This window comes from Artemia franciscana, chromosome 7 (genome assembly GCF_032884065.1).
Source record: "Artemia franciscana chromosome 7, ASM3288406v1, whole genome shotgun sequence".
Classification (NCBI taxonomy): Eukaryota; Metazoa; Arthropoda; class Branchiopoda; order Anostraca; family Artemiidae; genus Artemia; species Artemia franciscana.
The window spans coordinates 38,765,055-38,787,999 of NC_088869.1; the positions used below are offsets into that span (position 1 = coordinate 38,765,055).

The window sequence follows — 22,945 nt, forward strand, 5'->3', positions numbered from 1 at the left end:
ATATTGTTTGTAGATGACACAGCAATTAGTTTGAAGGCTGGCAACGAAGAGGACCTACGAGTTACCCTCGAAACTGTTGCTTTTAATGTAAATTCTTGGTTTCATACTAATCGACTAATGTTTAACCTAGAGAAGTCGGAATTTGTGGTTTTGGGGAGAAGTTTGAGAGGAGTGAAGCGTGTGTCATTTAAAACTATTAGTATTGAAACTTCCTCCATAAAAAGTGGATGTAGATATTTAGGTCTGAAATCTGTCTATGAATGTGCATGTTAATAAACTCGAGGCAACAGTGTCCAGGAATCTCGGTTGTTTGCATAGAGTAAAACTCCTGTTTCCTTAAAGATAATGATAAAATTATATTTTTTATTAGTTGAATGCTATTTTAAATATTAGAAGACCGTTTGGATGTTGAAATTTCATTCACATTTACGAAGACTCAAAATTGTCCAAAACAAGTCAATAAGTATCCTGGACCTTTTTTAACACACCCTACGTAGACAAATGAAATATTCGAAACTAAAACATTTTTTGAAAATCTTCATTTAGGACAAATTTTTCACCTTAATATAGGCATATGGTTTTATAAATCCAGCGTAGGGACAATTGTTTCAATAACATGAAACTCTTGGTTGAAAATAAACATAGCCATTTATAAAGGGCAAGAAATAAGTTTATTTTTCCTTTTATTAAAAATGAGATATCAAGTCTAAGTTTAAGATATAAACTTCCTGAGACTGCCAATAAATATAAGCTATTTGATTTAATAAGTGAGTGACCATCACTCTATACATATAAGCAGAAATTGAAAGAGATAGTTCTTTCTGCCTATAGTAGCGGGAACTGAATGTAAAGTGATTTACTTATAAGTTAGTTTATAAGTCCCATCCATGTCTCCATGATTTGATTTTTTTTTTTCGCTTCCTCTTTCTCTCCCTTTTTCTCCATGTACTCCGTGTGAGGAATTCTTTCTTCTTTTCACTCTCTATATTGTTAGAGGAGACAAAACGAGTTGTCTCCCTGTCTCCTTGTATAAGATTTATGGATATCTTTTCTTGTTTAATAAAGTCAAGTCTAATTCTAAGTCCAAGTGGTCATAATTTTGATAGCAATATATCAGATTTTGGTAATAGCAAACTTGTTTTGATAGTACCAGGCAATATTTTGTTAGTGTCAGTTAAGATTTCGGTAATACCATGCAAAATTCTAGTAATAACTTGCAAGATTTTGATAATATCAATTAAGGTTTTGATAGTACCATTGAAAATTCTTATTATACCGAAATTTTGATAGTGTAGTGGAAGATGTTTGATAATATCAGACAAGATTTTGATAAGCCAAACGAAATTATAGTACTATTTGGCAAGATTTTGATAATATTGATAATAGCACCTACAATTTCCAGTTCAAGTTCAAGTTCCACTTATTTCCATAAAATAACAAAAAATAATATCCCAAAAGGCTCAAAGGTCCGTTATTTGTAAACGACATAGAATAAATAAAGAATGATAAAACTTGGCCTAAACATACTAAACAACGTCTAAATATAAATCTATTACGAAAAGAAATCAACTCACCAACAGTCCTCGCGAAAGAGTAACCCTCATATCACCCAAAAATAAAAAACAATTTAAAATTATCTGCGTCATCGATGATCCAAAGCCAACAAAACTACCACAGAAAAAAAACCCAATGAAACAACTAATATTTACCATTAATACGAAAATTTTCATCTGTCTCTTAAAGGAGCCAAGTGTTTGTGACTACCGGATCTCAGCAGGAACCAAGTTCAAATCACGCCCCACAGTCACAGCCAGACTGAAGTCTGAATGAACCAATGGAGTAGCCGGAATAATCATATCCTCCCATTTCGAACTATGTACAAATTTAACTTCCCTACTAATTTAAGTTGTCCCTAATTTTAAATTATTGATATTTTAATTTTAAGTATTGATATGCCACAGAAGATAGAGACAAAACATAAGTATATTAAATTTTATGGTGGTTAACAGGAGTGTTTGTAGTCGACTGCAGAATTATACCACTTTCTCATGAAGATGATGAATAGTACCAAAGAAAATGTGGACATCCACACAGACGAGCAGTAATATATATAAGGGTAAATGAGAGAGAAATATAAATGACAGAGGATAGGAAAATGAAATAAATGCTTTAGTTTTTGGATGATTCCAAGTCCACGAGAAATTTTCACTCTTATTATTCGAACAAGCCACTTAAACGATAAATTTTCATCCAAAAGAACTCCCAGGAATCGCACATATCGATCTGGGGGGCAACTTACGGAGCCTCTTGGTGTAGGAAGCTCATCAATTGTGGGGCAGTTCATACCTTTATAAGAAAACATAAGAAGGTACGACTTTTTTTAATTTAAAGCTAGTTGATTCATCTCAAACCAATTGAGTATCTTTTCAGTCATTACTTGAAGCTTTAGAATAAGGAATTGATTCATTCGGAGCCGCAGCACCTAGAGTAGTGTCATCTGCAAATACTATCAATTTTTCTTGACTATCATAAGTGAACGCCGAGGTAATCTGAGAGTAAAATTTATGACATAATCCACAGCAAACATTGTTAATTGGGGGGGGGGGTTAAAAATTCGATAGAGGTCGTTCCCATTGATGAGGAAGAGGGTTGGCCCAAGAATAGAAGCTTGGGTTACTCCATATTCAATTGGAACTTTTTGTCTGTATCTTCCCTGGCAATAGATCTGTGAGCTAGGTATGAAGAGAACTAAGACAATGCTTCCCCACGCAAACCATGTTGAGAAAGTTTAACAATGAGGATCTTGAATGTAAGGCTATCAAAAGCTTTCTTTACATCGAGAAAAATTGCTGCAGGAATAAGATTATAATCTAAAGAAGATCGTCGTATAAACTGAAGAAGTCTATTACAAGCATGTTCTGTTCAATACTTAGCACAAAACCTTAACTGATGCTGACGGAAAAAAAATATTATGCTTCAAGAAATATCACCAGACGTTTAAAAATTTACCTTTCAAATATCTTAGAGAACACTGACAAAAGAGGGATCAGGCCGTAGTTCCCAGGATCTTCACAGTCACCTCCTTTAAAGAGAGCTATCACAAGCACCAATTTAAACTATTGGGGAAACACTCCTAGCTGAAATGACCTATTAATCAAATGGCAATTTGGGGTGATAATCGATGGAAGGATATGTTTAATTACTTTAGCAGAAATTTGGTCAAAACCTGCTGAAGAATTCTTTAAAAACAAAACAATATTTCTAGTTTCCTGCACCGTAACCTCCTCAAGAACCATTGATTTCAAGCACGAGGGGCCTAAGAACTGCTTCTAAGAAAGTGACACAGAGTAATAAGAAACACTATTAGGAGTTTCCTTCCCTATCTCAGCAAAGAATGTGTCCATATGATATCGTACTTGGCCTTTCTCTGTCATAAGTTCATCGTCTACAATGAGACACTTAGGGAGACGATCTGGTTTCTGGGATGTCCAACTAACTTGCTTAATCATGTCACACGTCTTTTTTATATTTTTACTGCAATCAAGAAATCTCTTTGTAAAATATACTGTTTAGCTCTGGGAATAATTGATTTCAACATATTACCGTATTACTTAAAGGCTTCTAACTCAGCATCGCTCGATCTGTTTTTGTAGGCTTACTCTTTCCAAAGGTTCTGCTTCCTTTTTTATTGACTTTAGGACACCAGATGCTAGCTAGGGAGCTATGGGTGTTGATATTTTTGATCGAGGATTCTCTAAAGGAGCTTTTTCACAATAAGACGTGAATTTTTCCTTATCTTTGTCATAAGACCGGCCAAATACATCGTTATAATTGCCCAAAATAAGATTTTCTGGTAAAGAAAAGTCCCATGGAGATGTACTAAGATCTTCTTTCAGTCTACCCAGCTCCACTGGTGATCAAAAGAATCTCGGTTTATCCTGGAGGACTAATCTTTGTGGATTTGGAAGGATTTAAAACAGGGTTGCAACTGGCAAATGGTCGGAAGTATAAGAAAGACTTCGTTCTTAATAAACTGTAGTGAGGAGAAAATATTGTCAATTAATGTTGCTGACTGGTTTGCAACCCTTGTCGGTATGTTTATACAAGGAGCCAATCCTTACAAAATTAGTGAAGGCAAGAGATTAGAAGCCTACCTAAATGACGATTTTGCAAGGTTAAGGTTAAAGTCACCCATCAATACAACTTCAGATTTTTCAGCCCAAACTTTTCTAAAAGTATCTTATAATGTTTTCAGAATTTCAGTTTTAGATCCGCTTAGAAAAACTTATACTTTGCCAATTATTACTCTTTCCTTAGCGTCTATTAAAATTTCTTTAAAAAGTGACTCAAATAAATTTTGATTATTTGTGCATAAATCATGTCCTGATACGACCTTAAAGTTATTTTGGATGTAAAATCCGAGTCTCTCCACCATTTTTGCCCATCTTCCGGCTAAGAAAAATCGACATATAACCGAGAATACCCACAGCAAACATCAGTAATTGGGGGTATAAAAAGTAGATAGAGGTAGTTCTCATTGATGAGGAAGAGGGTTCGCCCAAGGATAAATGCTTGGGGTACTCCATATTCAATTGGAAATTTTTGTCTGTATCTTCCGTGGCAATAGATCTGTCAGTTAGGTATGAAGAGAACCAGGACAATGTTTTTCAACTGAAAGTAAGGAGAACTAGACCTACGTTGCCCGGGCAACGTGAAGTGTTGCGGCAACCTTTGCCCAGCTTCGCCGACTAAAGTGTTGAAAGAGCAACACTTTGGTTTTGTTTCTTTGCTATCGATCTGTAATCACATGATCAAAGGCTATTCCTCAGCGTTGAAAAAACAACCACAAAATAGTATCGAAAGAAGGGACTAAAATGACTTTGCAGCCAGTTGAACTTTATCCTTTTCAATCGTAGACATCGTGACGGATGCAAACTCGGAACAATATCTTATATAATCTATTTGGTATTATAAAGCTATCCCTAACTTTTCAGGATCAAAGCACCATAGATGTCATTCTATTAATTATTACGAGACTATCTCATTGTTTTACATTGTCGTTTGTGCTTGTTTCTTCACTATCGGTTAAATGATGAAGTTGTCAGCCTGTTGAAGTTTTTAAAACGGTATGTTCAAACAAGAACGCAATCAGTTATCACATGACCCAAGGGTATTCCTCAGTGTTACTGTTTACTGTTTTAAAAATAGAGTTGATAGAAAGAGTCAAACTTTAGTGTAAAGAACGGGGCGTTGTTGAGGGAGCAGCTTCTTTCCTATACGAAGTAATTTCTGTTGGTTTTAGGTTTTAATGTCGCTCCTTACTTTCAGTTTAAAAAAAACTTGTTTTTTTTATTTAATCTATCTAACTAAAGGCTGCTATATGTCTCCCTCTACTTTTGTTTTCTAGATTTGGCTGGTATGATTGTGTTGCGAGAGCAACACTTTGGTTTTGTCGTGGTTTTTTTTTTTTTTGTTCCTAGCACCCCGATTTCAGCTTATTCCTAGAAAGTGGTAAGGGTCTAACCTCTGCGGTTTTTACGGAAAGTGTGGACCTTAGGCCGGATTGATGAATATGACTTTACATTTTGGAAAGCTTCGTAGAACTCTTGCCTGGGGCCAAAAAGGATGGTTTTTGCTTGTCCTTGAGCCAGAGCCTATAGTGTGTGAAGTGAAGAGGAGTTTTATAGCCTATGTCATCTGAAGTTATGCAGCCAAGCTTTCGTTTCATCAAACCATGTTTCTGCTTTCGAATGGAAAGCTCCGTTCTAGCAGGCAAGCAGGCAGGCACCAGTTTCAAATTGAAGATGGACTAAAATCTATAAGTGTTAAATATATGCGACAATTACCCTGCCCCACAGCCAATATATCTTCTTTGAGTGATAAATAGAAAAATTTAGAGAAGCAAAAAAGCGGCATTTTCCCACGGGTCCGAAAGTGCTGCCGTGATTTCGGCTGAGTTTATCATTCGGTTTTTCACACTTGGGATTGCGGTAGAAAAATGGTATCAGGTGTGCCTCTTAAACTTTAAAAGTTCTCTCATTGCTAAAGAAATTAGAGTTTATCCTGTGCTCCTTTCTAAGTGATGACGTTGGAAAGTTGGCCTACGGCAAAAAAGTCAACTTTTGAACTAAGACAGATAGATTTTTTTTCCGACGGCAGTCGATAGCTTTTGATGAGCTGATTAAAGCATATGTCATCCATTTTTTTGTACAAAAATTCCTTCATGAGATATACCAGTTTGAAAGTTTAAAGGGGTTGACAACTTCAGTAGTAAGGTACACACTGAAACCAAAAATAGGCCGATACCAATTGTGAGACATATAGGGGAGTTGTAAGCAACAGTCGGCTGTTAGCTCATAATCATCCTCGGCAATGAGGGGTTCGCAACTCTTACTAGTTGGTGTACCTATTTTTTGTTTCCGTTGTATTTGATGGTAAGACCAATTTGGTTCCAGTGGTAAGACATGTAGGGGACTTGTAAGTAATAATCGGCTGTAAGGCTACAATCATCTTTAGCAATGAGGAGTTTGCAACTTTTGCGAGTTGGTGTACCTGGTATGTATTTTAGCATCCTTACAGATTAACAACTTCAGCGTTTAGTCGCAGCGAGGAAACAAAACCAAAGTGTTGCTCTCGTAACACTTTACTCAGCAAAGCCGAGCAAATGTTGCCGCAACACCTCACGTTGCCCATGCAACGTAGATCTAGTTCTTACTGGTTTTGTTATAGTTTTTTGTATCTTCTTTTTTATTATTACCAGACATTTTCAATACTAATAGTGGCTCTTTTAACCATCACATTATTCAACTAGTTTTGCTTTCTTTTTAACTATTTTTGGGGCTCCAGTGGAACTGGGTTGCATTCTAGATCATGCTGGGATCATATTAGAAGGATCTAGATTATCCTGAATGTTCAATTTAATACGTCAATAGCAACCTTGGGCAGAATAACTTTATTTTCTACTGACTCTAAGGCTCCTTAACCACCGGCTGGGATAAGACCCGGTAAATTTTACCTCTTTGGTCGAAAATATCTCTGGGAGTAATTCTAATCACAGTCTTGGAACTTGAAACTCTTGGTATGTCAGGCCAAATCATTTTTTTTTCTTATATCATCGTCGGCTGTGTTTGTCAAGTAATTAAAGCATGATATATAGGTTGCTTCAAAGCACTGAATATATGGATAGTGAAAGACTCAAAACATCAATCTTGGATTACGTGATTTCTGCGGACTGTTGAAATAAGGTTACGCATGTTGAAGACCTATGCTCTCTGAATTTAAATTCACGCTCCGTTTAGTGGGATCGTTTCTATGGAATTTGGTATCTACCATGTGACATATAACGATTGCAAATTCTGTCTGTCTGTCGGTCTGTCTGTCCCGGTTTTGCTACTTTAGGGACTTTCAGGTAAGCTATGACAATGAAATTTGGCAGGCGTTTCAGGAACCAGACCACATTAAATTATAAATTGTCTTTTCACCGATTTGATCATCTGGGGGGGAGTGGGGGGACGGTTAAATCGGGAAAACTTGAAAAAATGAGGTATTTTTAACTTACGAACTGGCGATCAGATGTTAATGAAATTTGATGTTTGGGAGGACATTGTGTCTCAGAGCTCTTATTTTAAATTCCGACCAGATCTGGTGACATTGCGGGGAGTTGGGGGGGGGACCTAAAATCTTGGGAAACGCTTAGAGTGCAGGGATCAGGAAGAAACTTGGTGGTAAAAATAATCACAAGTCCTAGATATGTGATTGACATAACCAAAACGGATCCACTCTCTTTGGGGGAGTTGGGTGGAGGGTTAATTCTGAAAAATATGAAAAAAGAGGTATTTTTAACTTACGAAAGAGTGATCGGATCTTAATGAAATTTTGATATTTGGAAGGATATCGTGTCTCAGAGCTCTTATATTAAATTCTGACCGGATCCGGCGACATTGGGGGGGGGGAGATTTGGGGGGCCTAAAATCTTGGAAAACGCTTAGAGTGGAGGGGTCGGAATAATTCGGAAAAATTAGAAAAAATGAGGTATTTGTAACTTACGAATAGGTGATCAGATCTTAATGAAATTTGATCTTTAGAAGGATCTTGTGCTTTAGAACTCTCATTTAAAATCCCGACCAGATCCTGTGACATTGGGGGGATCTGGAGGGGGAAATCCGAAAGCTTGGAAAACGCTTAGAGTGGAGAGATCGGGATGAAACTTGATGGGAAGAATAGGAACAAGTTATAGATACGTCATTGACAAAATTGGAACAGATCCGTTCTCTTTAGGGGAGCAGGGGGTTGTTAATTCGAAAAAATTATAAAAAACTGAGGTATTTTGACTTAAGAACGGGTGACCGGATCTTAATGAAATTTGATATTTAGAAGGAACTCATGTCTCAGAGCTTTTATTTTAAATCCTGACCAGATCTGCTGACATTGTAGGGAGTTGGAGGGGGAAATCGGATATCTTGGAGAACGTTATAAATGTCGCAGATGCATGATTGACGTAACTGGACAGGATCCACTCTCTTTGGGGGAGCTAGGGGGTGGAGTTTAGTGCTTTGGCACGCTTGGTGCTTCTAGACTGCTGGGACGATGAAAATTGGTAGGCGTGTCAGGGAACTGCACAAATTGACTTGATAAAGTCGTTTTCCCCGATTCGACCATCTGGAGGGCTGAAGGGAGAGGAAAAAGTAGAAAAATTGAGGTATTTTTAAATTACGAGTGGGTGATCGGATCTTAATGAATTTTGATATTTAGAAGGGCCTCGTGACTCAGAGCTCTTATTTTAAATCCCGACCGGCATTAAGCCGGTCGGATCAGAGCATTAAGATCAGAGCATTAAATCAGAGCATTAAGTTCTGATTTTCCTTTTAAAGCAATCTATTTATTCTTATAATTTTTCCAGAGCTCATACCACATGAGCTCTTGGCTCTTGGCTCATCCGACCTCGTCTCAAGGGCCATATGAGCTCTTAGCGCTTGTTATGTTTTCTCGAAACTAAGTAGAAAATCAGAAAAGCAAGAGTAGTTCAAGTAAACGAATTCGTCTTTATTTCTTCTTTTGCAAAATTCGCATTTTGCAAATATTCACTTGTATGCTCTTTTTTTTGTATCTATCCTTGATTCTTGTTCCACATCTCCATTTTGAATCGTTGCCTTGAAATGTCGACAAGTTTTGTCTTTTTTATATACAAAATAAAATTCGGCACACTTTAAACTGTGATAACGTTTTTAATAAGTCAAAATATTATCTTATTTGCCTTTAAGCAATTTTTTTACAGATAAACGTATAAAGGAGGAGAAAACAGCAAAAAAATTTAATTTCTGCCTTGCTCAGTTAGCTTATGGTTAATTTCGTTTGGCAATATATTTAATTTATTTCAGTTTTTTCGTTATTTTAGCTTCTCTTATTTTCCAGGACTTATGGAAGCTGTTTGTAGCCACAGTGCTGCAGTAATTCATTTTATGAATTCTATTGGTCCAAATAAATTTATAGCTACGTCTTGCAGAAAACCCTCATCAAGGACAGAACTTATGGGAGAGAATGCTTCAGCCAAGTAAGAAATATCTGATATCTGAAATATCTGTTCGTAAGTTAATTTTTCCGAATTACCGAATTAGATACCCCCCTAACTCCCCCAAAGAGAGCGAATCTGGCCCGGTTATGTCAAATGTGAATCTAGGACTTATTCTTCCCACCAAGTTTCATCCTGATCTCTCCACTCTAAGTGTTTTCCAAGATTTACGCCCCCCTCCAACTCCTCCCAATTACACTGGATTCAGTCGGGATTATGTCAAATTTCACTAAGATCCGATCACTCCTTCGTAAGTTAAGAATACCTCTTTTTTCTAATTTTTCAAAATTAACCCTCCCACTGTAATATGTTCTTTGAACTATTTTAAACAAAATGGCTATCCCACAATTTCAATCAGTTGCGTTTGGGGATAAAAAGAGTAGCCGAGGGGGGGGGGGGCTAGTTATATTCCTTTAATTTTGCTCTTAAAAGGAAACTATATGTTCCAATTTTCAACCAAAAGAGACTCATCTAAAGTTTATACAACCATATACGTTTATTTTTGTCTCCCACAGTAATTATCATCTCTATTCGTTTTATATTTGTTCTTTTAGAAGTTCTTTTCAACCTTCAATGTGGCAGGAAGGAGTGAGGTGTTCTGGGTATTTAAATAATTCTTCTCTATTTACTCTAATTACTGCAAACCCAAGCAACAAAACAAGTTTTGAAAAAGATCTAGGAAATTTAAAGAGCCATACTAAAACATAAAATGAGCAAAAATAAAGATGCGCACTCAGTCAAATTTAAAATTGCTATTGATGGATAAATATACCCTAAAAATGCACAACAATTAAAACGAATAATCATGCAAAACTTAAATATCAACGACCAGTGGTACTATGGACGAATTAATTAATTCTGTGACGAACAGATATTCCTATTGATAAGAATGGGGTTTTCCCCCTCTGTAGCCTACCCTCAAAAAGATAGAGCTGTTTCCATTTTACGGAAAATTATTTGTATTTCATAGACGTTTTTTTTTTCTCATATCATCAAAAACTACAACGAAATAAAATCAAACGTAAGTCAAGGCTTACAAATGAGAGCTGCAACCAATAAGAGTGGGGCTACCGCCCCCTCAAACCTCTAAGAATCTTGGGTATATTTGTGTCATACTGAAAACGATAAATATTTTGAACAGTCTGTTTTATATTAGTCAATACATCAACCAAAAAAGGACAATGTCACGATTCTAAGCTAATCAAGGTCACAAGATTTCTTTTTTTTTAAATAATGACAATTGAAATTTTAATTAAATTTTTTTCATTTGAAAATGATGACCTATCATCAAGGACCTTGATGATAATTCTGTTTAATTTGCCGAAACAGCAACTTGAATGCATAAATCAACGAATAATTCGTCCACCAATTATTATACACTTGAAAGGAATGTATTTAAAAAGAAGAAAGTATTGAAGAAAATTTATTGTGTGTCAGATAACTAAAACTAGAGTCATCGCAAAAACTTCAAAATAGAAAAATTTTGAGCAATTTTACATTTTATAATGGTAAAAAGATGATAGAAAAACTAACGTTTAAGATTTTTTTTTTTTTTCAGTAAACCGTAAACAACTTTCCAGCCTTTAGATGGTTTACCGGGGTAAACGGACAGAAATTATTCCGTATATAAGGGAGTTGCCCCCTCCTCAATACCTCACTCTTCACGCCAAAGTTTTTCGGGCACAAAAAAGTAACTTATTGTTTTAATTAAACGACCCTTGTGTTTCAGGAGTAGTTTTTAAAGAATCGGGACGAGATGTCAACTTTAGCGTAAAGAGCAAAGTGTTGAAGAGGGGGCAAGCCCCCTTGTATACTTAATAATTCCTGTTCGCTTTAAATTTTAATGTCACTCCTAACTTTCAGTTGAAAAAGCTTTTTATTTAATTTCTTATCGTTTTTTAAATAAAGCCAGGTTATCTGCCTTCACCTCCACGGAAAAATCCCCTTACGAAAGCATTCTCTGGAAAATTCAATCCTGGTGAAAATTTACCCCCAACAATTACCCTTAACATCTCCACGCGTAAAATTGAATTGGTAAGAGAAAGCAAGACATATAAAGAGATTTCGTACAGAAATTCTGGCAATTTCCCCAAGGGTAAAATTTTCCCTGAAAAGTTTACCCCCTGCAAACTTCCCTCTTCATGGAGAATTCTCCCTGCGCAAAATCCCCTAGAACAAAATTCGTCTTCCCCTCCCCAACCAAAAAATGTATGCATACGTCCCAATAACAAATACTAAAACAATAATAGATACCATTCTGGTTCCATTTCCGATCTTGATTTTGTTCTCTCAAATATTCTGGAACTTCAGAGTGTCATTGTTGACGGATCTGATGATATGTTGACAAGTGACCATTGATGTAAAAACCAGAAAAAAACAGGTGGTGGGCTCTGATAGCCCACCACCACTGTACACCACGCTTCGGCAGATTCAATTTCACTATTCGTCTCAACTAGATCATAGCCGAAATCTTGTTTCTATCACCCCATCTTCAGTTCTTACGCTAAATCGTCTCCTTAAAAAAGGCAAAGCTCCTGGCTCTGACGGACTTCAACCTGAACATTTAATTTATAGTACCACAAAACTAGTTGAGCATATGGTGTTACTCTTCCAATCTTGTATTGCGCAGCAATTCGTACCGACTTCACTATGCGAGGGCAATGTGACGTATGTTCCAACAAAGACCAAGGATGCTCAATCTTGTCACCCTTATCGTCCATTTACAGTTTGTTCAGTTATTGCAAAATTCTTTGAAAAAATTCTTGTTTTAAAAATCTCGAATAGGTATGATCATGTAGAACATCAGTTTGGTTTTCGAGCGGGTCTTGGTGTTGGGAATGCACATGCAGTTTTTGTGTCTATTTGTGGAGAGGTATAAAGAATGAGGAAACCTTTGTATGTTTGTGCAATAGATATTTCAAAGCACCTGATTCGGTCGTATACTCCCAAGCTATCTTAGCACTTTTGAGGAGTGGGATAAACCCATTCGTTTGTGCCTCCCTGAGGCAATGGTGTCAAAACTTTTCTATACGTCTCCGCGTCAAAATTATTTATAGCAGCCGAATGCGTCACAGAGCAAAACAGGGCTCTGTGTTAAGTCCCGCAATATTCAACAATGCCATCCGCTGTCTCCGCGTCAAAATTATTTATAGCAGCCGAATTTATGTGCGTCACGGAGCAAAACAGGGCTCTGTGTTAAGTCCCGCAATATTTAACAATGCCATCCGCTGTGCAACCCGCAGAATACCACATTTTATTATCGAGCCATCCATTGACGCAAGTCACATTTTGTAAGCAGATGACATTCTTTTGCTGTCTGATAATTTGCAATCACTGCAGGCTGCTGAGAACAACCTTTATGCCGGGTTATCTTACATCGGGCTGTCAACCGCTTCGGCTAAAACTGAATTTACTGTTTTTGGTTGTCATCACCCTCCCGATTCAAAATTCAGGTTCACCCTGATTCAATTTTTGCCAGTGTATCTCTAAAGTACCTTGGACTTACGTTCGGGACCTTGATTCGAGTAACAAGGTCACTAACAACAAATGTGTTGAGAGAGAAGTTGTGACAGTCCTATGGACGTTCTTCTAGAGTTAAAGATCAATTTCACAAAAAAAGCCTTGGTTGGCTTTATAACTCATTTTTTGCTCCCCATGTATTTTTTTTTTGGTGACATTATGAAAGTTTTTGACCTCGCTAGAACTTCGACAAATTTGGTATGTCTTTTTCAAATTTTGTTAGTATTTTCGTCGTGCTCCTATTTGGTCCCGCAACAGTTATATCTCCGAATGTTACGGGGTTTTTGAGATATTTGATAACATGGATGTTATAGAAGGCAGATTCAGACAGTGATCTGAGTCAGGCGTAGATATTCTGTTGGGGTGTATTATTCGCTTGTGAGTCACTGTTAGTGTGTTTTTTACGTTGTTGTGATGATAAGTGTTTTTATCATATATATTTTTTTTTCATACTCCTCTAAGTGCATTTTGTATGTATAGAGGATTGAAATAAATTATTATTATTATACGTAAGCAATGGGTAAATTTTGTAACTTAAAAACCTTTTTCCAGGGGCTGTGGGGGATCATGTTATCTCCAAAGTCATAGTTATTGAGCCTTTCAACTTTGCTGAACAAACTAGCTACCTCTAAATTTTTATCAGACGATTTTGGGAAAAAAATGGCGTGGGTGGGGGCCTAGCTGCCCTCCAATATTTTTGGTCACTTAAAAAGAGAACTATAGCTTTTCATTTCAGTTAGAATGACCCCTTTCCCGAAGTTCTTGGCCCAGTGGGTTGATACCATCACCCTTGGGAAAAACAAAAACAAATAAACACGCATCCGTGATCCTTCTTCAGGCATATAAGGATCACGGTTCGCCGACGACATGGCATTAGTAGCGAAAACAGCTCGTGAACTACAAATTTTAATTGACCTGATGGCAGAATACCTTGAATCGAAGAAACTACGTCTAAACCTCGGGAAGACGGAGATAATGATCTTCAATAAAGGAGGAGGAAGGAATTTAGTCGAGAACGAGAAATTTTGGTTCAAGGGACAAGAGATTAAGGTAGTGGAAAAGGTGAAATATCTGGGATTTGCCCTGACACCTAACTGCAGTTGGAAGGAACATGTGAGCGAAATGTCAAAGCGAGGGAAAGCAGCAGTTGGTGCAATATTACGTAATAACCTAGTGAGAAAGTCGAAGTCATTAAAAATGTTTAAGCAAATATTTGATTCGAAAATTAAACCGGCAATCCATTACGGAGCTGAGCTATGGGGCCTGGAGGCCGCGGAGAAGCTAGAATCAGTCCAGTTTAGATACTACAAAAGACTTTTCGGGCTGCACCTGACAACGCATAACCAGCTAATCAAATGAACTTCGGTATCTTCTCACTGAAATTGCACCGGCTTTATCAAGTATTTAAGTTTTGGCTGATATTAACCCAACTTCCTGAGGACCGATTGGCGAAACAAGCTTATAATGATTTGCTCGAATTAATAGGAAAACTACTTGGACTCAACAAATCAAGAGATCTCTTGACAAACTAGGCTTCTCTTATTTGTGGACGGAAGGAAACAGACCCGGAAACACACAATGCCTTCCAGAAATTATGCAGAGATTGGAAGACCAAGAGATACAAGAGTGGGGTTGTTTAGTACGTTCCTCGGAAACACTGAAGGAATATAGTAAAGTAAAATAAATTTTTGGGGAAGATTATTATTTTAAGGTAAATTTATGTTTTAGATATTTAAAATCATGGATTCAGTTGAGGGGAAATTGCCTTCCAGTACATAGGGAACAGAAAACAAAAATAAGGGTACAAATGGTAAGTGTGGGTATTGTGGAAAAGAGGATAATAATTTAGCCCATTTCCTCATGGAGTGCCAGGAGCTTGAAAGTCTTAGGGATGAAATTTGGGGGGACCATCGGTTGGTGCTGCTTTCTCATTTTCTGAGGTCTTCGATGCCTGGAACGAGTGCTGCAACAAGTACTCCAAATTTTTACTTAAGTATCAAGTATTAAGTACAAATTGTATTTTTACTTAAATATCAAGTAATAAGTACTTTCCAAATTCTTACTTAAGTATCAAATATCAAGTACTTGCCAAAATTGTACTTAAGTCTTACTTCAAGTACTACTTCAAGTATTTTTCCTATGTATATATATATATATATATATATATATATATATATATATATATATATATTTCTGATATCAAGCCCATGCTACCTTTTTTCAAAGTCATTCTGAAGGCTTCTTAGCCCCTTCCCTTGCCTATAAAATGCCCCCTGTCATTCTTCTCTTGGAAATCTTAATCAAGAAGTAGAATTTCTGTTTTATCGTTTTTAACCGTTTCCCTTGTTCGGCTGGTACACACCCAATGAAGTCCAAGAAAATAATCTTAGCCAATTTTCAACATAACGGCTTGAAAGGAAAATATCAAAACAATTAAATGCAGTCAAAAAACTTTTGACTGGATCAGACATATCACATGACAGGATTAACACAGTGCATGTATAGTTGAACTTCTGGCGATTAGTTTTCAATCAAATCTGGCATGTTTGAAAAAATACAGGGTTATTCTGAAACATGTGGGAATGATGGAAAAAACATTGAAAGTATTGTTTTCCATTGTTTGGCTGGTACACAACCAATGAATTCCAAAAAATATTCTGAACCAATTTTCAACACAACGGCTTGAAAGAAAAAGTGCAGTCAAAAAACTCCTGATTGGATCAGACAGATCACATGACAGGATTAACACAGTGTACGTAGAGTTGAACTTCTGGTGATTAGTGTTCAGTCAAATCGGGCGCGTTTGAAAAAATACAGGGTTATTCTGAAACATGTGGTAATGATAAAAAAAAAATATAAACGCAAAGGCTTGAAAAAAAGACTATCAAAACAATTATAAACAATAAAACAGATAAAAGGTAATAAAGTAGTTCATTCTCTGATTCAATAAGTAAAAACCCTAGCAACAAAAAAAAACTCAAATTTAAAAGTAAGGAGCCAAGTGAGTCAGTTGCAGACATTTTTAATAAGAGAAATCAAAGCTCAATAACAAGGAGCAGTAAAAATCCACACTTTTGGCTGCTAGCTGAAGGTCGCTGGCTCTCAACGTGCTGAAAGAAAAGAAGTGTTTGAAAGAAATTTCAGACATGCTATGAAAATATATGGCATCTATATTCTTTGCCTGGTTTTCACTCAAGAAATCCGCATGCTGTGTAGTCAATTCAGATGGTCGGTAAAACTCCCTATAAACATATATTATAAAGTCACGGGCCTGCAGCCCGCTGATTCAGACGCATTCCATACGGCTGGTCAAACTGCAGAATGAATGAATGAATGAATGAGTGAACTTTCTTATCCGTAAAATTTTTAAAAAAACAACACAAAGTATGGAGTATTATAAATAAACAAAAATAAAACGATAAACAACAAGAAAAAAATTCAAACTGACAAAAGACAACATGGACTAATTAACCAGTATCAATATGGAAAAAAAGGCTGCAGAGGGTCGTAAACGTGAATAAAGTATATAATCTTTTTACATAAATCATCACTGGAGGACCGAATCCAAGAAGGCATATCTATTAAGCCGAATTGAGCAATTATTTTTCTGTTTTGGTGCCATCTAGGAAGCCGGAGGAGGAATTTGCAATATCTGAAATAAACCGCACGTCGAGTATGGCGATTTTTCTTACGAAATATATGAGCCATGTCTGATAAAAACAAAAGCCCAGGGGCACAATAAGCGTTACAAATCATGCACAAACCGTTGCGGTTGTAACGGCTTTTGTTTGGGGATATTTTTCCTTAAACGACGCGTATGTTTTTTACGGCTTGATTCACTAGGGATGAAAAGGTAGTGGAAAGTGTTGGATCGAAATACAGACCAAGCTAACTAACTAAAGAAGAATATGGCAGAATTGAAGTCCCAGCAACGAATGGAGCGACCGCATAAGGGCTATTAGAGCAAATAAACTCGTATTTAGACACATTAACTGACAGTCCAATCTTAGATAGTTCATTGGTCCAAGGCGAGTCCAGTTAAAAAGAAGAACGTCGTCTGCATATCCAACAGAAGACAAACCAACATTACCGTAAGAAACAGAACTTTTAAGGGGACGCAGGCACGATGCAAGCACACATTTAAATATAGTAGAAGACAATACGGCAGAAGTTGCCAACTATCTATTTCTAGCAGTAATTTTCACGCCGTGAAGTGGCAAAAACCATGAGACTAAGTCAAAAATCTTCTGAGAAAAAAGGAATAAAACAAGAGCTAAGAGCTCATATGGCACTTGTGACGAGGTCGGGAGAGCCAAGAGCTCATATGGCATGATCTCTAGCAAAATTATAAGAATAAATAGATAAATTTAAAAGAAAAATCAGAGGCTTAATGTCGCTCGGCATTTAAAATAAGAGCTCTGAGACACAAGGTCATTTTAAATATCAAAATTCATTAAGATCCGATCACCCACTCGCAATTAAAAAATACCTCATTTTTCTAATTTTTTCCTCTCCCTTCAGCCCCCCCCCCCCCCCAGATGGTTGAATCGGGGAAATCAACTTTACAGAGTCAATTTGTGCAGGTCCTTGACACGCCTACCAATTTTCATTGTCCTACCGCGTCCAGAACTAGCAAACTCGCCAAAGCACTGGACCCCCCTAACTACCCCAAAGAGAGTGGTTCCAGTCTGGTTTCATCAATCACGTATATACGACATTTGCTTATTCTACCCACCAAGTTTCATCCCGATCTCTCCACTCTAAGCGTTTCCCAAGATTTCTGGTTTCTCCCTCCAACTCTCCCCCAATGTCACCAGAACTGGTCGGGGTTTAAAATAAGAGATCTGAGATATGAGTTCCTTCCTAATATTAAATTAAAAAATACCTCACGAACGGTCATCCGCTCTTAAATTAAAAATACCTCATTTTTTTTAATTTTTCCAAATTAACACCCCCTCCAACTCCCCCCAAAGAGAGTGAATCCATTTCGGTTATGTCAAACACGTATCTAGGACTTTTGCATATTCTTCCCTCCAAGTTTCATCCTGGTCACTCCACTCTAAGCGTTTTCCAAGATTTCCGGTCCCCCCCCCCCCCAAATCCCCCCAATTACACTGGATCCGGTCGGGATTTAAAACGTGAGATCCAGTTTACGAAGTCCTTCTAAATATAAAATTTCATCCGATGAAATTCAAGATATGATCACTCCTTCGTAAGTTAAAAATACCTCATTTTTTCTAATTTTTCATAATTAATCCTCCCCCCAACTCCCCAAAAGAGAGTGAATTCGTTCTGTTTATGTCAATCACGTATCTAGGACTTGTGCTTATTTTTCCCACTAAGTTTCATCTCGATCCCTCCACTCTAAGCATTTCTGAAGATTTTAGGTTTCCCCCTCCAATGTCACCTGATCCGGTAGGAATTTAAAATAAGAGCTCTGAGACATGATATCCTTCCAAATATCAAATTTAATTAAGATTATATCTAATTTTTGTCCTCCCACTCCCTCCCCCCAGATGGTCGAATCGGGAAACAACTATTTCAAATTTAATCTGGTCTGGTTTCTAATACACCTGCCAAATTTCATCGTCCTAGCTTATCTGGAAGTGCCTACATTAGCAAGACCGGGACTGACAGACCGACAGATTTTGCGATCACTGGATGTCACTTGGTAAATACCAAGTGCTATACAAAGTAATTTTTCTCTGGGGATGGAATATTTGGTTAAAGGCTGGCTTCAGTATGACTTATTTTGGAAAAGGCTTATTTCCAGGATTTGGACAAGCCATGGGTGGAAGTAGGCCCTACTAAACTGAAGGAAAACTCGACTTTCTTAAAACTTGAAACCCCCTCCCCCTCGCCCTATTTTAAATAGGGCTTGTGATATCAGAGATCGATATGAGCCATGATCCTAGTCATCTTTGGTCTAGCTTTCATTTGGATCCGAAGCTCCATTTGCAAGTTATGCTAAATTAAACCAAAAGCTTGGCTTTTCTCAGCACTTAAAACCGACCCCCCCCCCCCCTCGTTCTATTTGAGCTAGGGTTTTCATCTCAAAACTTGATGCCTGTCACGGTCTTAGGCACCTTTGGTTCAATCTTCACTGAGATCCATCAATCTCTCGCAAGTTACACTGAATTAAATGAAAAACTCAACTTTTTTAGTACTTAAAGCCCCCTCCTAAAATTAAGCTAGGGTCTTCATCTCCAACCATTATGTGTCTTATGGTTTTGGCATTTTTGGCTTGACTTTCATTGAGATCCATTACTACATTCGCAAGTTAAACTGAGTCAAACAAAAAAACTCAATTTTTTTAGCACTTAAAGCCCCCTCCCCCTCACCCTAATTAAGCTTGGGTCTCCATCCCAGAACTCAATGCATATCATACTCTTAGGCATATTTATTCAATTTTCATCGAAATTCTTCTCTCCATTTGCACGTTACAGTGAATTAAATCAAAAACTTGAATTTTTTTTAACACTTAAAGCCCCATCGCCCTAGTTAAGCTCAATTTTAATCCAAATAGTTCAATTTTAATACAAATCTGACTGGTGGTTCTCCCACTATACTCGATTGCGCAGACGGGCGGACAGACAGACAGATTTCAAAAACCTATCTTGATGGATATTTTCCACTATCCAAATAGGTGATGATGCATGGATGATGATATGCTATTGTTTTCTTTTTTTGGATCCAATGAGCCAACACGGTTACCAAAGACGCTGCAAAATCCGTCCGTCCGTCTGTCTGTCTGTCTGTCCGTCTGTCTGTGTATTCACGTTTAGGGGGAGAACCGCTGGTTGGATTTGGATGAAAATTTTGATGGCCAGATTTGGTGCCAAGGATCATGAGACACATCAAGTTGAAAGATGAAGACCCTAGCTCAAATAAAACAGGGGGGAGAGGGCTTTACCTGCCAATAACAGTTTTTCGTTTAATTCAGAGTAACTTGCGACTAAAGTGATCTGAATGAAAATTGAACCAAAGAGGCCTAAGACCATGACACATATCAAGTTTTGAGATAAAGACCCTAGCTCAAATTTAACAAGGTGGAGTTGGTTTTAATTCCTGAAAAATTTAAGTTTTCTGTTTAATTTAGTATAACTGGCAAATGGAGTAACGGATCCGAATGAAAACTAGACCAAAGATGCCTAAGATCAGGACTCATATCAAGTTCTGGTATCACAACCCCTATATCAAATAAGGCGAGGGGAGAGGGTTTCAAGTCTTAAGAGAGTTGAGTTTTCCTTTAATTAGGTAGGGCCTATAACTTATGAATGGAGCGACAAATCTGAAGTCAGATTCGTCTCAACACCTGAATTTGCTGGAAAGAATTTGACAAAATACCACTGCATTGGATCCAGCTAGAATTCCCTAGACTTGTTTATTGCAGACAACATTTAAATGGGCAAAGATTCATAGCTTCAGTAGTTTTACCAATAATATGGTCCTGAAGATGATGAAATGGTAGAAATCTGGTTCAGTTGACGAGATGACAAAACTTAAACACTAATGTCAGAAATATAAGCCCAAATGGACTACAGTATGCAACATTTAGCACAAAACAAGGGATTTTAGCTCAGTGTCGACCAGTGAACTGTGAAATAATTTCAATTTTCTTTTTTATATAACTTTTAAACAAAAATTAAACCAAGTGTTAATCATACTATAATTTTTTTTCGTCAAAAACAAATACCTTATTTCATATCCAAAAATAGGGCATGGAGCTATATCTGAGCTTACTCTAAATCTAAAGGGTGATGTTTTCTTGTACATTGCCAAAGCACACACAAAATTTTCGTGTCAAAGGTAAAGTATTTGAAAAACAAGTACATTAAAAGTATCTTAAGTAATAAGTATTTCGTAATCTTACTTAAATATCAAGTAATAAGTACACCGTAGAGTTTTTACTTAAGTACAAGTACAAGTAATGGAAAATTTTACTTAAGTAGTACTTCAAGTAAAAGTACTTCAAGTAAGTGACAGCACTGCCTGGAACCATATGCAAAATGGCAGAATATATGGAAAAGGCGGGAGAGGCTCAGTCGAGCCCGAGTGAATGAAAATAAGTATTGTTTTATATTGAGTGTGTGTTCTGTGCAGTGTTGTATTATTAAATCATGTTGTGCATGGCCGTAGGGCTCAAATAAACTTTCTTTCTTTCTTTCTTTCTATATTACAAAATTCCACATTTTTGCATATAGGAGCTTGAAACCTCTACAGTAGGCTTCTTTGATTCGCCAAATATGATGGTATGATTTTCATTAAAATTATATGACTTCCAGGGGATTTCACCCCTATTTTCGAAAATCAGACAAATTTTCTCATGCTCGTAGGTTTTGACGGGTAAGACTTAATGAAACTTATATATTTAGAATCAGCATAAAAATCCAATTCTTTTAATGTATATATCGGTATCTTATATTATTTTGATATATTCTTTTGATATATTTATTGATATCAATATTTCGTGTTTTACAGTTTAGGTTACTATTGAGCCAGGTCGCTCCTTACTTACAGTTCGTTACAACGAACTGTTTAATAATTGTTCTTCGTTTCAAGTTCATTTTATCATTTATTTTAATCTTTGTTTGTTTTTTATTTGACATATTTGATTCTAGTTTATTATATATAATCGGAATATCTAAGAATATTCGTACAGCTTGTCAGCTTTCTGTTTGAGAACAAAAGGTTGTATTTCCAATTTAAATATCAGTCAAAATTGGTGTATTTAGAGAAACTACGATTTAAGTCTTAAGAATATCTTACTATAAAATCGGAGTGACTGGGGAGAGGTGTCTAGTTTTAAATATTGCGGATTATGAACCATTTCTATTTGTTTTGGGCCTAAAGCTATCCTCTCCGTATCCTATTAACACCGTTGAGCAAAATATATGTTAACCCACTATTTTATACATTCAGTATCATTTTATCAAAATGGTAGAAAAACTCATTTTTTCTGCAGGATGACTAATCCTTTAATAATTTGTTTTTAGTAGATCCTCACCTAAATCAGACCCTCAGCGCCCTTGTCGGCACCCAGATTGTCCAATTCGGAGCCCAATGGTATCTAAAGTCAATAATGGTATCATCCTTTATGTAATGAGATAGATCAGCAGCAGATGCTTTCTTGCTCCCCCCCCCAAAAAAAAAAACAACAACTAATTCTTAAAGCTTTATATTTTTATTCTTAGAGTTTAATGGGGGTAAATCATCAATTGAGATTCTCTCCCGTTTTATTCCATCTAAACTGTTGAAATCTGTTTTCCTAGCGTAGTAGTAATTTTCGCGACTAATGATCCCACTGGCACCCGGTACACGCCTCTATTGTGTACACATGATGCACACGGAGTTACTATTTAGCAATCGGCATCTCCAATTTTACGTTTGGCCTGGAGTTGGGCTTGTTATCCTACAGTAACTTTCATCCTAAAAAATGATAAAAAAATTCAAATTTTGGCCAAATGAGCCCTCTCTCGGTTTTTTACGAGCATCTCTTCAAAAAGAAGCAGCCGGGAAGAATAATTACGATAAGACAGTAGATAAGAATGAGTAAGTTGGTTATGATGCTCTTAGAATAAACGGTTTAGACCCCCAACTGACTTTGCAACTACCAAAACAACCATAAACCCAACTATTTTATCATAGTATTTACTTTACAACTAATATTGAAGACCATAGAAGTTTCATATCTAAGATAATCGACAGACTATTAACGTTATTTGGCAGTAATTATCAGTAATAATCAGCATATCGCCGAACGATATGCTGAAGTGGGTGGATTTTATGCTTGATATTGTTGATATAGTGTTGTTTTTGTTTATTCTTGTGAAAAAAAGATATATTAACTGATGCTTG

At 36.8% G+C, this 22,945-nt stretch overlaps 1 protein-coding gene across 1 annotated transcript in view; it reads left to right on the forward strand.

The window, feature by feature from the left end:
• LOC136029687 (lipase member H-A-like) overlaps window positions 1-22,945 on the forward strand; it is a 54,305-nt gene that overhangs the window by 30,498 nt on the left and 862 nt on the right. Inside the window, exon 7 of the mRNA XM_065708190.1 lies at window positions 9,412-9,550. Coding sequence (XP_065564262.1) covers window positions 9,412-9,550 — 139 coding nt within the window. The remainder of the gene's footprint in view (window positions 1-9,411; window positions 9,551-22,945) is intronic.